General features: G+C 45.9%; 1 protein-coding gene across 5 annotated transcripts in view; it reads right to left on the minus strand.

The window, feature by feature from the left end:
• Window positions 1–51: 51 nt before the first annotated feature.
• JKAMP (JNK1/MAPK8 associated membrane protein) overlaps window positions 52–18,362 on the minus strand; it is a 57,349-nt gene continuing 39,038 nt past the window's right edge. For all 5 annotated transcript variants that reach the window (XM_063947369.1, XM_063947372.1, XM_063947373.1 and 2 more), the window contains 5 exons: window positions 16,584–16,738; window positions 10,932–11,138; window positions 9,791–9,972; window positions 8,698–8,774; window positions 52–1,469 (listed from right to left, as the gene is read on the minus strand). In XM_063947369.1, coding sequence (XP_063803439.1) covers window positions 1,251–1,469; window positions 8,698–8,774; window positions 9,791–9,972; window positions 10,932–11,138; window positions 16,584–16,738 — 840 coding nt within the window. In that variant the 3' untranslated portion in view covers window positions 52–1,250. The remainder of the gene's footprint in view (window positions 1,470–8,697; window positions 8,775–9,790; window positions 9,973–10,931; window positions 11,139–16,583; window positions 16,739–18,362) is intronic.

Below are 18,362 nucleotides of genomic sequence, written 5' to 3' on the forward strand. Positions count from 1 at the left end.
GGGGGCGGGATCAATGATTGCATCTCGCTGACATAGAAAAATTACACCCAATCCTTGAAGCTGTTTTTATTCTTCATGGACAGATCAAACAAAATGTATATTACAGAAATCAATGTATAAAAACAAAACAAAAACAAATAAACTTTAACTTACCTTCATGTATTCATAACACAAACCAAACAAGAAGTTCAAAAATAAATATATTAATTGTACAAAGGTTGAGAAGACACAGTATGGATGAAAAGATCCTGTCCTCAATCCCACAATAAACTTTCTTAATATATGCATTACAGATACTGCAGTCCTGAAACACTGCATGTTAATAAGGGTTGGGGTCGGGTGACCGCCGGTCAGCATACCAGCACCGGTATCCCGGCCGCCAAAATGCTGGCAGGGGGGATGAGCACAACGAAGCCCCTTGCGGGGCTCTCTGCACTCGCCACAGGTTCTATTCCCCGCTATGAGTGTCGTGGACACCCACGAGTGGGAATAGTCCTTGGCCCCCTGGTGGCCGGTGTCCCGGCGTCGGTATGCTGACCGCTGGGATCCTGACCGCCGGGATGGTAACAGCATCTCGTTAATAAGGTTATAGTACAGAAGTCCTGAGCTTTGCTACTTTACAGTCGATCAGTAGATTTAAACCCTCAGCCCAATATTATAACACAGGGTTAAAGTAGCCTGTCACTCTCTGGCTGTATATAAGTCCCAGCATGCTTTGCCAGCCAGAAAGTATGCGGTTTCCTATTCATACTTCAGAGTATAGGCGAGTGTTTTGGCGCAATGTTGTCCTGAGGATACACTTTTCCAGGCTGACAACATACAGGAGAGAAGCTTCCAGCTGGAGGGAAGAGATTTGTTAAAAAAAAAAAAGAAAAAAAAGTATCACCTGCACCTATTAAAGGCAGGCATTTTGTCAGTATTCATGACAATGTAGTTTCAATTCACTAGGACTAACGCATACAGCACACTCTGTTCCTAGTGAATAGATAGGCTGCAATTTCACATATTGGTTCGGGCCACAAAATGGCTGCCTTTAACGTTTGTAGGCTATAGATAACCTTTACAGTAATGTAAATGGTTCCCAGTTAATTTGTAGAATGTGTACTCAAATGTTGGTTGAGTGCACAAATGGCTGTCTCCGTTGCTCGTAGCTGACTGGCCCCCTTTGAACATGTCCGGGAATACTGATACGCCTCAGTCTTAACTTTATGGCTTTCTGTGTTGAATTTATTTCCCAGCTGGTGTTTCAGTTAATGTCCGCTGCCTTCCTCCAGACGTATTCGTGATGGGTCTGTAAATTTGGCAGTTAGCAGGTAGAAGAGTGTAGGCCCGGGAACTAAGGAGAGAAGAGGCAGGTCCCGCTCTAGTTTATCCATTCTAGAAATGGAGAGGATTCCATAGGCATGAACAAGCCAATGGCTAAACAGGACAACCAGCCGTTTCTTCCTCACCAACAGATCCTTGAAAGACTATGAAGGAAAAAAGAAATTTGTATCACTCACTGCATTTAATGTTCGTTGCAATGTAAAGTTCGGGGGAATGAACCTAAAATTAAAATGACCTAAGTTGCCTGTATGAGGACATACTCCTATCTAGTCACGTCTTGTGTTCTATAACCACTGTGCAGCACATCATGGAGACCTTATCAAAGTGGGTGGGGCCTATTCAGTGACTACATACAGTACAAACGACAACATGTGAGACAAAAGGGGCTCACGTGGAAAATACACCTGTAAAATGCACGTTAGGCTAGTCTGCCACTGGAATTTCCTGAATTAACTGGTATAGTAAAAGTTCAAAGGTACAATACTTATAAACATGCGTGTTGCATGTTTGTTAAATGTTTTATTAAGAATTTCTGTAAGGCCGGGTACACACCATACAGAGCAGTCGATTTAGGTAAGTGTACACACTTACCGGTCGGCCGCTGGATATGTTGGTCAAGACACCCAGCTGGGTGGCCACTTGAATTTGCGCACCCAGCTATGACGTCAGCCATTGCAGCAAGTCTACAGGTGGTTGGCGGACATCCTGTACACACTGCCAGATGTGCCAATATATATCTTTAGATATATCAGCCATCGGCTGTGCTGCACGGCTGACGTTATGGACAAGATGTAATGAAGTCCAAGTTCAGCGGCTGTGCGGGATGCCAGCCGAACTTGGATCTTTTTTGTAAAGGGGCAATCATTTACAAGGCATTATTTAGCCTTGTGTTTGCCCCTTTAAAAAAAAAAAAAAAAAGTCAGCTTTCGGCCAGCATCCTGCATGTCCGCCGAACTCTTGAGTTCATTATATCCCACCCAATATGTCTGTGAACGGTGACGTACACAGACATAGCGGGTGTACATACCGGGATCCACTCTTTAGGTCGACAGCACTTAGGTCGACCACTATTAGTCGACATGGAGAAAGGTTGACATGAGTTTTTCACATTTTTTTTAAAGTTTTCATACTTCACGATACACGTGGACTACGATTCAGCGGTAGCGGAGCGAGGAACCATGCCTGAAGCATGGCAAACCATGCGAGGGGACACGGTGCACTAATTGGGGTTCCCGGTCACTTTACGAGAAAACGACACCAACATTTTTTTTTTTTTTAAAGCTCATGTTGACCTTGTACATGTTGACCTAATGACCGCGTCGACCTAGTCACTGTTGACCAATAGTGGTCGACCTAATGACTGTCGACTCTATGATCCACACCCATACATACCAGTCGACGGGCTCACAATATATATTGGCCCTTGGCTCAAATGCCGATATATTTGCCTAGTGTGTACCCAGCTTAACAGAGAAAAGCATTTATTATAGTTCATGATACATTTTGACACTGCTTCACTGGAATGAGCGCCTCAAAATAGGGAATTTTTCTCTCACATATTTCTATGAACTTTATTTGTATTTTTACAAATCTTAGGATGGAAATTGCCATATATGTTATCGGAGGTAAAATTAGCTTCAAAAAAGGGGATTTTGGTACTTACCGATAAATCCTTTTCTCGGAGTCCACAGGGGACACTGGGAGACTCCAATTACACTGGAGTATAGACGGTGGCTATAGTTAGCTTGGCACTTTAAATAAATCAAGAATTGTAACAGGCTCCTCCCCCTCTATCCCCCATCATCCCTCAGTTAAGAATGAGCAGAGAGAGGAGACGGGAGCTAAGAGACAGAACTAGAAGGAGGGAAGAACAAAACAGAATGATTAGTAACAAACAACCTGAACAACAACCAAGGCAAGAGAACAGCGCTGGGTGGGCATCCAGTGTCCCCTGTGGCCTCCGAGAAAAGGATTTATCGGTAAGTACCAAAAAATTCCCTTTTCTCATACAGCCACTAGGGGACACTGGGAGACTCCAATTACACTGGGGATGTCCCAAAAAAATTTATCATGTAAGGCCTAAATGACAAACAGGACACATAAAGACTTATCAATGTCAATAGAGACACTTAAGTGTTGAGAAAACAAGGGGGTTGATTGCTGATCGGTTCTATTGGCCAAGGATGGAGGCTGATATTGAAAAATATTGCAGAAATTGTGGGACTTGTATTCTGCATAAAACACTGCCCGAAAGAGCCGCACCATTGAAAAACATTTAGAGTGATGGGCCACTAGAGCTGGTGTGTATTGATATCCTTTCTGTAGAGCCAGATGAAAGCAACACCGATAAATATTCTGGTCATGACGGATCATTTCACTCGGTACGCCCAGGCCTACGCAGCCAAAGATCAAAGAGCCACAGCTGTTGCCAAGATGGGAAAGCGCTGAGGAACCTGTAAAGCCAAGCAGACAAATCTAAAAGCTGAAGCCGCAAACGTATCAAACTTGTAAAACTTAACAAAGGTATGAATCGGAGACTTTAAGTGGTTTCCCGGCAGAGTTGAGTCGTGGTAGTCCGACGACTAGCAGCCCGTGACGCACCCATGGAACGGATGGAGTGAGCAGAAATAGACAACAGGTCTTTGATCTGTTTTTAGATAAACTTGGCGAATCGTTACTCGAATCCAACAAGCTAAGCTCTGCTTAGAAGCTGGCCGTCCCCGACGGGGAGCATCATAGAACACGAATAAAGTATCAGTTTTCCATAAAGGTGCTGTTCGAGTAACATAAATCTTCAAAGCCTGAAACACATCTAAGGTGGAAGGCGTACCAGAATTTTCACGTAAAGCTCGGAACTACAATAGGCTGATTGATATGAAAAGCTGAAACAACCTTTGGCAGAAATGACGCATGCATTCTCAATTCCGCTCTATCATCATGGAAAACTAGGAATGGAGGTTTACAGGACAACACACTCAATTCCGCCACTCCCCGAGCTGAAGCCAGGAGAAAAACGCTTGGATGGAGATGGCGGACACCTGCACCTTCAGAAATCCCAGACGAAGTCTGGAATCTAACCCCGCCTAAAGAAACTGCAACAACCGGGACAGGTGAAGAGTGTCAGATGGGAAACTACGGCGTTCACACCAGGCCACATAGGACCACCAAATGCGATGGTAATGGGACGATGTAACCGGTTTATGTGCCCGTAACATTGTGGGAATCACATCCTCCGGAGTTCCTTTCCATTTTAGGATGATGTCTGCCTCAACAGCCATCCCGTTAAACACAGGCTGCTGTAAACCTGGATAAATGAAGGGTCCTTGTCATAAAAGATCCGGATGTAGAGGAGGAAGCCATGGATCATCCACTAGAAGAAATTGCAGGTCCAAAAGCCAAGCTCTCTATGGCCAATCCGGCGCTACCAGAATCACTGTGGTTAGTTCTAAATGATTCTTTTGAGGACCCAAGGAAGAAGTGGGAATGGAAGAAACAAGTAGACGTGGTAGTACAGCCAAGGCACTGACAGAGCACCCACTGCTTCTGCCTGAGGATCTCGTGTTCTGGACATGTATCGAGGAGGCTGATGATTGAGCCTGGACACCATGAGGTTCACCTGCGGATAAACCCATCTGTGCACTAGATCTTTGAATACTTCCGGGCAAAGAGCCCATTCTGCTGGATGGAGATCCTGATGACTGAGTTAGTCTGCCTCCCAATTCTCCACTCCCAGAACGAACACGGCCGAAAGAATTACTTCATTGCTCTCTGCCTATTGCAGAATCCGTGCTGCCTCTTGCATGGCCATGCGAGTTCCTCCCTGTTTGTTGATATACGCAACAGCCATTGCATTGTCCGACTGAATCTTCACCGCCTTGGAGTGAAGAATGTGGGCGGCTTCCACCAAAGCATTGTAGATTGCTCTCAGTTCCAACACATTTAGCGGCAATAAGGATTCTTGAGGGGACCAACGGCCTTGGAAGTGTGAATCTACATACAACAGCGCCCCAACCTCTGAGAATGGCATCCATTGTCAGAACAGTCCAGTTCCAAATTCCGAACCGCCTGCTCGCTGTGAGATTGTGCGGTTGGAGCCACCAAAGGAATGATACTCTGGTCCGAGGAGCTAAACGGATCAGCTTTTAGAGGTGTAGATAAGACCCAGACCACTGGTGTAAGAGGCCTAGCTGGAAAGGGCATGAATGAAAACGGACGAATTGCAGGGCCTGAAAAGCTGCTATCATCATCCCCAACAAGCGAATGCACAAGTGTACCGATACTGGTTTGAGAACCTTTTGAATTAAGCTCCAGATACTCAGCGCCTTGTCCTCCGGTAGGAAGACCATCTTTGCACTGGTGTCTGGTATCATTCCAAGAAACTGGATACATTGTGACAGCTGAAGATTGGATTCTGAAAGTTGATTATCCAACCTTGGTGTACTAAAACGTTGTTTCTGTAGAAAGAGAGAGGGAGACTGAACTCTGATGAGGGTCCTCCCTCCTTAAAGCAGCCAGCTCGGAATTTAACTGCGACATAGTTCCTGTGAGAGCTGCTGCCTCCGTGGAGGGGGTGGTGGTGGGGACTGGTGTCCTGTGAAGGATCTACTGATGATACAACTTCTGAAGCACATGTCCCACAGAGGGAAGAATCATCTGTGTGTGCCTTTTGATTACATTTTGCACACACAGACAGGTTTAGTGACGCCTTAGCTGCTGGTTCCTTGCCCGATACTGCACATGACCGGACACACACACACACACACACACACAATACTCGTGCACTCTCAATTAGCGAGAGAGAGAGTGTAAGTAATGTAGAGGCAGAAGGATAGAGGGAGGTACAATATTAAAATAATTTTTACTCCCCTTTGTAAAAAATCCCTTAGCTCCCAGCTGTACCTCTGTATGCAGGCTCTCTGTGTATACAAAAGGCACCTGTCTCTGTGGAGAGAGAAGAGAAACAGTGCTGCAATTATACACTCTGACTGTAGCTGGGGGAGCCCGCCTTAAATTATTGACAGGCAGAATGCTTGCTAACTCCGCCCCCCTCCTCGCAGCTATACCAACCAGGTCACCCAAACGGCATCTTGTGTGGGTGCTTGCGCTGTAAATAGCAGCATCTCCTTGTGCCCTAGACCAGTGTGACACTGCGGGCGCTTGTGGCTGTGACCGGAACCAAAATACTCCTGTGAGACCGCGCCACCGCGGCTCACAAACAGTCTGCAGTATCCGCTCCCTTCCCGCTGTTTGTGCTCAGCGCAGCGAGGGAAGGAAAGAAGACCGGGCTGTGGAGGGGGGGAATGGCTGCTGTGCTCTCCGTGCTATTGCTGTACGTGGGGTGCCGGGAACAGGGGTGAACACCTCACCCTTTCCGGAGCCTCAGGAGGAATGTGGCCGCTTAGTGGAGAGACAGTGCTTCTCTGCTGCGGTGTATTAACTGCAGGAGCTTATGGAACCCGGACCCCACTTCTCCAAGTGGCAAATTGTCTCCTGAGGCTAAATGAAGTTAAATAAAGTTCAGCCAGCGTAACCAGCTCCCTCGGCACAAATTCTAAACTGAGGGATGATGGGGGATAGAGCCTGTTACACTCCTTGATTTATTTAAAGTGCCAAGCTCCCTATAGCCACCGTCTATACCCCAGTGTAGCTGGAGTCTCCCATTGTCCCCTAGTGGCTGTATGAGAAAATGCATTTATAATGTCATAATCACATAATATATAAAACACATGGCCAGCTATATAAACTGATTTCCTAGAATTAGATTAGAGATACAGATAAACAATGCAATCAGCTTAAAGTACTCTAAAAAGGGCCTGACAGATTTAGGAGCAAATAAATAAATTAAAAAGGAGCAAAAACTGACCAGATTGCTTGTGGGACAAACCATGTTGCAATGCAAGAGGTGTACATACACAGGGAAAATACCACAAATACTGGCCAGCTTTGTTCTTACACTGCAATTTAAAGCTGAAGCTAGCACTCCCCCCTTCCCAACTCTAAATCTTTTTGCACACTTTAAATCTCCCCCACCTGGAGTTCCACATGGTGCAAACTGCTCCTTTGTTTTATTCCCAACTCTGAATCATTAACCATTTAAGCTGGCCACACAATGGGGCGATCCAATTGGTCAGTTGAAGCACCGGAATACTGTATATGAGCACTGCTTGGTTTAGACACAGAATTGTCTTCCTGTGCACCAAGATGACCAAAAACACAAGCCAATGGGGGTCATTCCGACCCGATCGCTCGCTGCAGTTTGTTGCAGCGCAGCGATTGGGTCGGAACTGCGCATGCGCATGGCAGCCGTCGTTGCCTAGTGATCGCCTCTGAGACAGAGGTGGTCGCTGGGCGGGAAGGGGCTGGACGGCGGCGTTAAGCCACCGTTTAGGAGGCGTGATCCGGCCAACGCAGGTGTGGCCGGGCCGTTAGGGGAGCGGGCCATGGCGGCTGCGTGACGTCTCACGCAGCCGCTGCGGCCAGTGGCAGCGACAATCAACTCCCGGCCAGCCGCAGGAGCTGCGCTGGCCGGGACTTACGCCACAAATACAAAAGCATCGCCGCTGTACGATGCTTTTGTATTTTGTGCGGGGTGGGGACCAGACTGACATGCAGGGTGGGCTAGCCCTGTGCTGCATGTCAGGGAAGATGATCGTAGCTGTGCTAAATTTAGCACAGCTACAATCAACTCGGAATGACCCCCAATGTCGGTAATCTGATGCTGCATTTAGAAGCATGCTCAATGACGACCAGATCCTCCTTGGAGACTACATGCCGCAACTTCAGACCAATTTAGCAGTATCACTGTGCGAGTGTGTCCAGCAGTCACGCAGTCCTTCCTGGCAGCGGTGCCAGAAACGTCGGGATCAAGTTAATTAATATGAATAGGAGTAATCATCCTTCTTCATCTCCAATCTTTTGAGTTGCAATTTTCTCAATAATTACTAATCCGTAAAAATGATGTTCGAGCATCAACGACAAAACGCTTTCAGAACAGGAACATCAAGTAAGGAACTAGCTAACAAGACATACGTGCGAGATCGGATGTGAGTACAAATGTATGCTATTGCGTTGACAGCTCCCTGCCTGTGTGCTCATCACCGCACACAATAATACTGTATCGGGAGAAAGAACAAGTCAATCAAATGTAATTAAGGCCGTTATTTTGGCGCCTACTTACACGCTGTTGCGGTTAGAGCGCTCCATGAAATACAATTTTCTTAAGCATCGTAAGATCTCAGCTTCAAAACTAGCAAGAGGTAATTGCTAAGCGGAGATGTGATTGTGAGCGATTGCTATGCTCTGTAGTGCTTTATAATAACGGCAAAGCAAGTAGGAATGACACGGACATGAAGCGTAATAGTCCATTCTTACCTCTATCTCTGATGCAGACATATACACAGCCAGCGTTATTAATGACAATACCAGAATGATGTACGGGAAGGCGTAATCTTGAAAGGTGAGAAGAGAGAATTAATCAGATGATAAATGATCCAATGCGCTGGCTGTTCATACGCAAGTACTGGCAGCAGAGGTGACAGAGGGGGACTGCAGGAACAATGCTGGCACACAGAGAACAGACTGTTCTATTCTCGGGGGAAGAATTACAGTACATCACATAGGATTGTTACTTTATTATAATACATGTAAATGGACCTAGCTCATTTGCATAACCAGCGCACCCGTTACAGTCTCTTCCCTTTGCCTGATGTGTGGGATTGGCTGAGGTCTCCCCCCCTGCACTCTGTTCGCGGCAGCATCTGCTTATAAATGCAAGGGTCGGTAAGAGGAGAAGGTGAGGAAGACTGGGAGTAGTAGTATAGTTACGATGTGAGGGGTGCTCTATCCTTCAGACATGAAGAGTATTAGGGTGGAAAAAACGGGAGCTTTACACGGGGGGGGGAGGGGGGGGGGGAGATTATAAAAGAGGGTCTCTTTCACTACTAAGGGAGTGTGTGTGTGTGTGTGTGTGTGTGTGTGTGTGTGTGTGTGTGTGTGTGTGTGTGTGTGCGCGCGCGCTGTGGGGGGAGACTGTAAATAGGATCTATGACCACTTAGGAGGGAAGTCTATTGCCAATGAGGGATGGGCGGTAAGTATACAATTGGGGTTTATGGACACAAGGAGGTGCGAGATACCCCATGGCATATTTTTTTCCCAGAAAATATTTATATATAAGTGCTTTCTAACTTTAAAGAAAAAAAAAATATTTCTGAATATCTTCTTGGGGTGGGGTGGGGGGGGGGGGGGGGGGAATCAACAGTTTCGTTCTTAAAGATGTTGGGATCTATACTGGAAAGCCTCTTTAAATTTGGTGATAAACATTATAAACATTGCACCTTTTTAGATTTGCCCACCAATTATCTTATGCTGGCTAGTCCTGTAACACTGTGCTTCATTAAAGTCACATATTCAGTAATCAGAGTACAACCTTTACTGACACATGATGTAAATCCAACTTTCACTTACATAGTAATCCGCCTCCTACCGCCTGTATCACCGTTAGGATTGGGAAAAAATAAAGTGCTGCGTAGATGCTTTTAAAACGATCCGACTTCCCTAGGCCGCAGGCGATCTTCTTTATCAGGAGAGGTCTGAGCAGCATCATCAGCACCAGACAGAAGGCATAGTAAATGAACACAATCGTATACCTACGGGCGACAGGGAGACGTATTACAGCCTTCACTTGTGGCTTATAGCAAGAATTCTGTTCTAGTGCAAGACTTTAGACATTTAGGGGGTATATTCAATTAAAGTCGAATCCATTCCAACATGCATTTGTCGGAATGGGTCCTACAAGCCCTATTCAAATGAGCGGCCAAATCAGACTGTCGGATTTGCCCGCTCACGGTGTCCCGTCCTGCTGCTGCTAGCGGCTGTCGGGTGTAGCTGTCAGCGGCAGCAGGAGGGACCTATCACGGGGGCACCTGTCAGGCAGCCGGGTGTGGGGGACCCGTCAGCAGCGGCCAGGGAGAGGTATCTGCAGCGGCTGGGGGTACCTGTCAGGTGGCTGTGGGGACCCGTTATCAGCTGCGCCCATGGGAGGCATCTGCGGCGGCTGGGGGGACTTGTCAGGCGGCCGGGGGGACCCGTCAGCAGCGGCGGGGTGTATCTATCAGCAGCGGCCAGGGGGACATGTCAGGCGGTGGGGGGGACAAGTCAGCTGTGGCGTGGGACACGTCAGCGGCAGCCGGGCTGCGCTGCTGGGAGAGAGGAGCCTGGCCTGGGAGCGCCCACCAGAGGAAGTGCCCTGCAGCCTGACGCCCCTTCTCATGTCCTCAATCTGAAAAGGGGGCCAAAACGTATTCGACAGAAGCACGTGGATCGGCAGCTATTCACGCCGATCCACGTGCTTTTCACAAGTCGAATTCCTCGACTTGATGAATAATTTTGGGTTATATTGAATAGGTCAGAACCCATTCCGACCGAAAAAAGTCGAAAACTGACGTCTTTTCGACTTCAATTGAATATACCCCTTAATGAGATGTCTTGTTATAATGGAGGAGTGATATCACTACCGATCAATAATAATGACATCACCAGTCACCGAATACTGCATGAACCACAATATAAAACCAAGGATAATGTAGGCAGGATTGGATATACTTACAAGGGATAGACGGCTTCCTGGGTACAGTGCACAGTGTTGACATAATCTGGACTGGGATTATACAGCATCGTATACCAATCAGAAAGCTTCTCCACACCACACGAGCGAACGTGCAGAGATCCAATGGGTTCAATAACAAGTAACGTTATCAGGGCAGCTACGGTGCATTCAAACAAGGCTGTGATGTGCTGGAAGAGCGCACTGGAACTAAAGAGACATAATGAGAACTCGCCTTACCAATACACAGCTAGAGGAGAGTTCATCCCATTACAAGTGTACAGAAATCTACAAATATGGTGTACTATGAACGGATCCAATTAGCCGCGTCGAAGTTAGCGGGGATTACCAAGTGTACTAAGTCACAGAGGGGAACTTCTCCTCCCAGCTTCAGGAGTCTGCGGGGAAAGGCAACTTGATGGGGTTTAACGCGGGGGAAAGACACCGATACCGCACTTTACGCAGGATCAATGGGTTAGCGTGAGTAACCCCTGGTCTAATGCGTGAGGGAAAAGGCTGTATTACTGAATACCTGCGGCCATGAAACCCAAAGCGACTCCCCGCGCAGCAAACCCTGCGGCTGATATGGATTCCCCCTTAAATGACTGACGTACACAGCCTATTGCATAACATAAGTTATACTGAGCATTATTGCATAACAGGAGTTGTACTGAGCATTACATTTCTCCATCTGATTTCTGCAGTTAAACACAAGAGTTGGTATTACTGTACGTTTTGTTTCCTGCGTATGCCAGATATTTTACTGAACTGTAAGAAACAAAACGACCATTAAAAAACGAAAAAAGAAAAAAAAAAAGCCAATATGAAACGCTTTGCTTTGTGTGGAACAATTATTATTGTTGTGTTGTGTAGGTAATAATAATACAGGTTGAGTCTCCCTTATCCAAAATGCTTGGGACCAGAGGTATTTTGGATATCGGATTTTTCCGTATTTTGGAATAATTGCATACCATAATGAGATATCATGGTGATGGGACCTAAATCTAAGCACAGAATGCATTTATGTTACATACACACCTTATACACACAGCCTGAAGGTCATTTTAGCCAATATTTTTTATAACTTTGTGCATTAAACAAAGTGTGTGTACATTCACACAATTCATTTATGTTTCATATACACCTTATACACACAGCCTAAAGGTCATTTAATACAATATTTTTTAATAACTTTGTGTATTAAACAAAGTTTGTGTACATTGAGCCATCAAAAAACAAAGGTTTCACTATCTCACTCTCACTCAAAAAAGTCCGTATTTCGGAATATTCCGTATTTCGGAATATTTGGATATGGGATACTCAACCTGTAATAATAATAATAATAACAACAACAATAATACCAATATTAAAAGAAAAAGTATCATATGCAATGTTGCATAAAAAGTAAGATGAAAATTAGCACTCACGTCGGTACGTCTGTGCTACACAATTGCAATGTGACAGTTACAGAATGCTGTAATTATGACAGTCGGTAAATGGACTGGCCTTATGGAGGGATTGGGTAACATTTCCTGAATGACAGCATATGATTCAGAGTTGATCGCTAGCTGCATTCGGTCGCTATGCAGCGATGAGGCAAAAAACGGCACTTCTGCACATGCGTATGCGGCGCAATGCGCACGCCAACGTTAAAGTACAAAGAAAGATGTAGTTTCACACAAGGTATAGCGAAGCTTTTCAGTCGCACTCCTGGCCGCAGAGTGATTGACATGAAGTGGGCGTTTCTGGGTGTCAACTGACGGTTTTTAGGGAGTGTTCAAAAAAACACAGGCGTGCCAGGAAAAACGCAGGCGTGGCTGGCCGAACGCAGGGTGTGTTCGTGACGTCAAAACAGGAACTGAACAGTCTGAAGTCATCGAAGTCAAGCGCTGAGTAGGTTTGGAGCTACTCAGAAACTGCACAAAATAAATTTGTAGCCACTCTGCGAATCTTTCATATGCACTTCTGCTAAGCTAACATACACTCCCAGTGGGAGGCGGCATAGCGTTTGCACGGCTGCTAAAAACTGCTAGCGAGCGAACAACTCGGAATGACCCCCCTTGACCCATATCTTACCTAGCCCAGCCCATAGCTGAAGACTGCTCACCTCCGCCATACAATGCCCTTCAGTTACCCCATAACTATACCCTCCTCACCAGCCCCCTCTCATATATTTTCTCTGCAGAAACAGTCAGTGATGACAATACCCGTCAGTCAGCCCTAAGCGTTATATCACTGACAGTTTTATTATTGTGCCTTGTAATTAGGTTTTCTGCTATTTCTGTTAATACCTGCAGGGCTCCATGAGCTATTTAGAATCTTCTAGAATAGGAAATTGTAGTATAATGTTTAGAACAAAATAATTATTAATGTGGAAACAGGTAACAATTGCCAGCTTGGCTCCATATGGACTATATAATGTGGTTTTTTTCGTTTTAGTTTTAAATCAAGATGCTTTATGTTTTCAGTATTGTTCAGCCTCACCTATACAGGAGGAAGTGGGTGTATTCCTACAGGAGGGTGCTGCATAAGCTGCAATGTTCCAAGTCTTATAATCATTGCTAAACCACAATGCATTTATAACGGCATCTTTTCCTAGTGCCATAGGAGAGTTATGGTGTATATGAGAACAGTGTATCCCAAGGATTTAGATTTTCCCGTGAATTCTTTTTGGCCCTTGAATTGTGCCTGTTTATAAGACTATAGAGAACATGTAATTATATAATTCTAACAATCTATTCTTATTACTAACTACATTTCAACTAAACTGTAAACTCTTAAGACTTCACTACACTTTGTTCTTACAGCTGCATTTAGTTTGTCTAGCTTGTATGTCTGGTGCAGCAAATCAGTGACAATAACGATAAATGTGGTGTATATAAAATAAGGGGAGGCAACAGATCTAACTATTGGTAAGGTTATGCACACACGACATTGTGCATATACACTTACCAATCCGCCACCGAGTTGACTGGCTATAGGAATCGGTAGTGACGTCACTGTCAGCAGTTCCTGCGGCCGGCATATGGGCCCGTCGGCTGTTTGTCCGTACACGTAGGCAGATGTACAACTGCAACATACACTATATGGACAAAAGTATTCGGACACCTGGCCATTACACCAACAGGGACTGTCATGACATTGTTCACTGATGTGATGATGACATTGATCACTCATCATCCCTGTATCGAAGAAACCGTCCTCTTCCGGGAACCTGAACAACTACAGGCCGGTAGAGCTAACATCGGTGGTGATGAAAACGATGGAGCGACTGGTAGTGGCTCAGCTCAAGTCCACAGTAGGCTCCCTCCTAGACCCTCTGCAGTTCGCCTACAGGGAAAATAGATCGGCAGAGGATAGGGTGAATCTGGGCCTGCACTCCATCCTGCAGCACCTGGACTCGCCAAAGGGCTATGCGAGGGTCCTGTTTGTGGACTTCAGCTCGGCTTTCAATACTACCATCCCCGCCCGGCTGCGATCTAAAATGCACGGTCTAGGTGTCTCAGAACTACTATGCTCATGGGTGGTGAATTTCTTAATGGAAAGGCAGCAGCGAGTGAGGATGGGGAAATTCATCTCCGGGGTCAGGTCAACCAGCACGGGGGCGCCCCAAGGGTGTGTCCTCTCTCCCTTCCTCTTTTCTCTCTATACCAACAACTGCACCTCTGAAGAAACATTGGTGAAACTCATCAAATTCGTGGATGACATCACACTAATTGGTATCATTACGGATGGGGTGGAGACTGCCTACAGGAAGGAGGTTGAGAGACTGGTCACCTGGTGCGACACTAACAATCTACAGCTAAATACATCCATAACGGTTGAGATGATTATTGATTTCAGGAAGCACCCTCCTTCAGTAAACCCACTATCAATTGCGGACAATGCAGTAGCGATAGTAGAATCCTTCCGGTTTCTAGGCTCCACGATCGGCAAGGATTTGAGGTGGCAGGCTAATATTGACGGCATCGTGGGTAAGGCCCAACAGAGACTGCATTTCTTACGCCAACTTAGGAAGTTCAAACTGCCGCGGGAACTGCGGATACTCTTTTACTCGGCAATCATCCAATCTGTCCTCAGCAACTCAATAATAGTGTGGTTTGGCTCGGCCTCAACTCACGACAAGAACAGACTACAACGAATTGTTAAAGTTGCTGGTAAAATCGTAGGGACTAATCTCCCGGCAATTGAAGACATCTATCGGGCTAGGGTCACGAAGCAGGCGGAAAGGATCATCAATGACCGCTCCCACCCTGCCCATGACCTGTTCCGACGGCTGCCGTCTAGTAGGCGGCACAGTTCGAGGCTAGCGAGGACTGCCAGACATAGGAACAGCTTCTTTCCCCGGGCAACTATCATGTTGAACTCGACTATTGCCTAGACCATCCCACAACCTCACACAGAAGATGCTACTCAAGCACCGCCATGCTTCCCTTCTCGGTGTTGTGTTATGCTGCGTTATGTCGTTGCCGTCCTATTGTGTTGTCTGAGAGCAGTGGTTACCGGAAACAAATTCCTTGTGTACTCTGTATTCGGTACTGATATACTTGGCAATAAAAAGTGATTCTGATTCTGATTGTATTCAAATACATATACTTTAATATGGCAATTGTTTACCAATGGAGACTGAATGGCTAGGTGCTTGAATTTATACACCTGTGGCAACGGGTTTGACTGAAAGGTATCCGGACTCCAGGTCGACAACAAAAAGGTCGACACACCTTAGGTCGACGCCAATTGGTCGACACACCTTAGGTCGACATGGACAAAATGTCGACATGGACAAAAGGTCAACAGGAACAAGGTCGACATGGAAAAAGGTCGACATGAGTTTATCACAATTTTTTTATTTTTTGGAACTTTTTCATACTTAACGATCCATGTGGACTACGATTGGAACGGTAATCTATGCCGAGCGGAGCGGAGCGAAGGCACCATGCGAGGGGACGCGGTGCACTAATTGGGGTTGCCGGTCACTCTACGAAGAAAACGACACAAAACCCCCCATAAAAAAACTCATGTCGACCTTTTTCCATGTCGACCTTGTTCCTGTCGACCTTTTGTCCATGTCGACCTAAGGTGTCGACCAATTGGCGTCGACCTAAGGTGTGTCAACCTTTTTGTTGTCGACCTGGAGTCCCAAACCCGACTGAAATGCCTGAAGTCAATAATTAACAGGTGCGGCCAAGTATTTCTGTCCACATAATGAATATCGGCATATACCATTCTGCACAGCCAACATAATAGGTCTATGAACGCCGTTGCTCACAAACATATCGCATTTGTACATACGAACCGATGGTCCAGCAAATATACTGTTAGTCAGGAGTACGAACTATATTTTGGCAATTGTGTAACCAGCATAACACTGAAACATACAGTAAAAGATACAAACAGAAGTCAGTGAATCACATGATGTAAAATGTAAGATCCCATGTATACATATATGTGTGACCCCTCCCCACCATGTATACCTGCATCTGCCAACACCTGTGTTGGCCAGAACATATTTAATTTATGTTTCAATATATATGTTTCCTCATAACCACGGTAAGACACAAATTTTATTTCAGAAATACATACTGTAGCTCAACTGTTCAGCATTCTCTGTATTATTTCCTAATAGTTCATTTAAAAAAAGCATAAGCAACTTACCTCTTTTTACCAGAATACCATTCGATGAAGAACCAGTGTAAGATGAGTGGAAGCATTGCCATGAAACCCAGATACAGCCAATCATAAAGGTCGGGAGACTCTGTGCATTGCCGGCAGATGCTGCTCGTATCAGACCTTTGGCCTCGTGGACAAGCCTAGAAAATAGAATCACAGTAGAGCCTAGTATATATAGGGGAGGATTCAAATGTTTCTCCCTCACGCCCTCAATTGCGCCCGCCGGCTGTATTCTAATGTTACTGCCGACGAGCGTGACAACTTAATTTCAGCTTGCTACTCCCGTTATTTTAGTCGGTTTTAGGCTGCTTGACACGCCTAAACCAGACTCTAATGAGCGAGATAACGGATCACATTTGCAATCGCGCCTTTATCTCTCGTCACTTTAGACAGGAGATCATTTGAGTCCGGCCCATAGTGTATAATGTATTACAGAAATTGTGATGCATTATATAAGCCAAATGCTTCTGTACATTACATATAATGCAGCGCAAGTTACACATATCCAAACGGATACCATCATATCAAGGATCAGCGATCATATCAACTGGAGACTTTTTTCCAATGGAATCTGTACCATTAAATAAAGGCATGTTATTCAAAATATAAGTAATTTAAAATGAGAGCGAAAGAGAGACAGACCACCATCAGCTTCTTTTATTTATGAGGCGACACAAACTGCTGCTTCGGGACAGTCAGAATTACACGTGATACATAATACAATCGCATACATGAACAGAACAAGCACGGAGGAGGCACATATGTGAGAGGGTAATGCTGAGGCAACAGGAGCTAATATAGGACACAAAATGGGCATGGGACCGGAGCTTGTAGAATATAGAAAGGGGCTGGGACGTGCAGTCAGGGGAGGCAGAGCCTCTCCTGTCATACCCCCTGTTATTGTCCAGAGTTCTGACTATAAAATGATTAGAATAATAGAAAGAAGATATTTATAACAAATAATCATCTTCTTTGTATTAAAGTGATCATTTGTATAGATCTCTGTGGAACTGAAGGGAGAAACGAGACGTGAGGCAGCAACAACGCTGCCTCACATCTCATACTTGGGGACTGCTGCAGCGCTGCCTGTGGAGCGAGGCGGGGATACACAACGGCCAATCACACCAGAGCCAAGTGAGGCATGCCTCACAATAGCTTGAGCTGTGATTGGAGACCTCGGATGTGTCTTGTGACTATCCAGGAAGAGACCAAGCCACCGCGTTAGGAACAGAGTGACCAAGGCTGCCCATTTCCTGCAGCCCGGACCCGCTGTTATAGTGACCGCACACCTTCCCCCGCACAGGAGATGAAGCCGTCTCTCACTGCAACGCCGGGCCCCGCATACCGGGAGGAGATTGCAGCACATACCAGAGGAAACCTGGCCGTATACCGGGGGAGAAGGGCGCAGACCTGAGTCCCCTGTCTGCCGCCAGCCACCGAGCTCAAAATTTCAGCGGGCGAGTAACAGGAGAGTACCCCAGCCTGCCAGCAAAAGTTTGGTGGAAAGGAGACCAGCAGGTACTGGCTGATATACAGTAAGGCTCTCTCATTACATAGATGGGAGGGCTTATACTGGGTGTGTGTGTGTGTGTGTGTGTGTGTGTGTGTGTGTGTGTGTGTGTGTGTGTGTGTGTGTGTGTGTGTGTGTGTGTGTGTGTGTGTGTGTGTGTGTGTGTGTGTGTGTGTGTGTGTGTGTGTGTGTGTGTACTGCTCTGTGTATATGTCCATACTGAGTACAGTGCCTGTTATTTCTTTGATATACAT

This window comes from Pseudophryne corroboree, chromosome 12 (assembly GCF_028390025.1).
Source record: "Pseudophryne corroboree isolate aPseCor3 chromosome 12, aPseCor3.hap2, whole genome shotgun sequence".
Taxonomy (NCBI): domain Eukaryota; kingdom Metazoa; phylum Chordata; class Amphibia; order Anura; family Myobatrachidae; genus Pseudophryne; species Pseudophryne corroboree.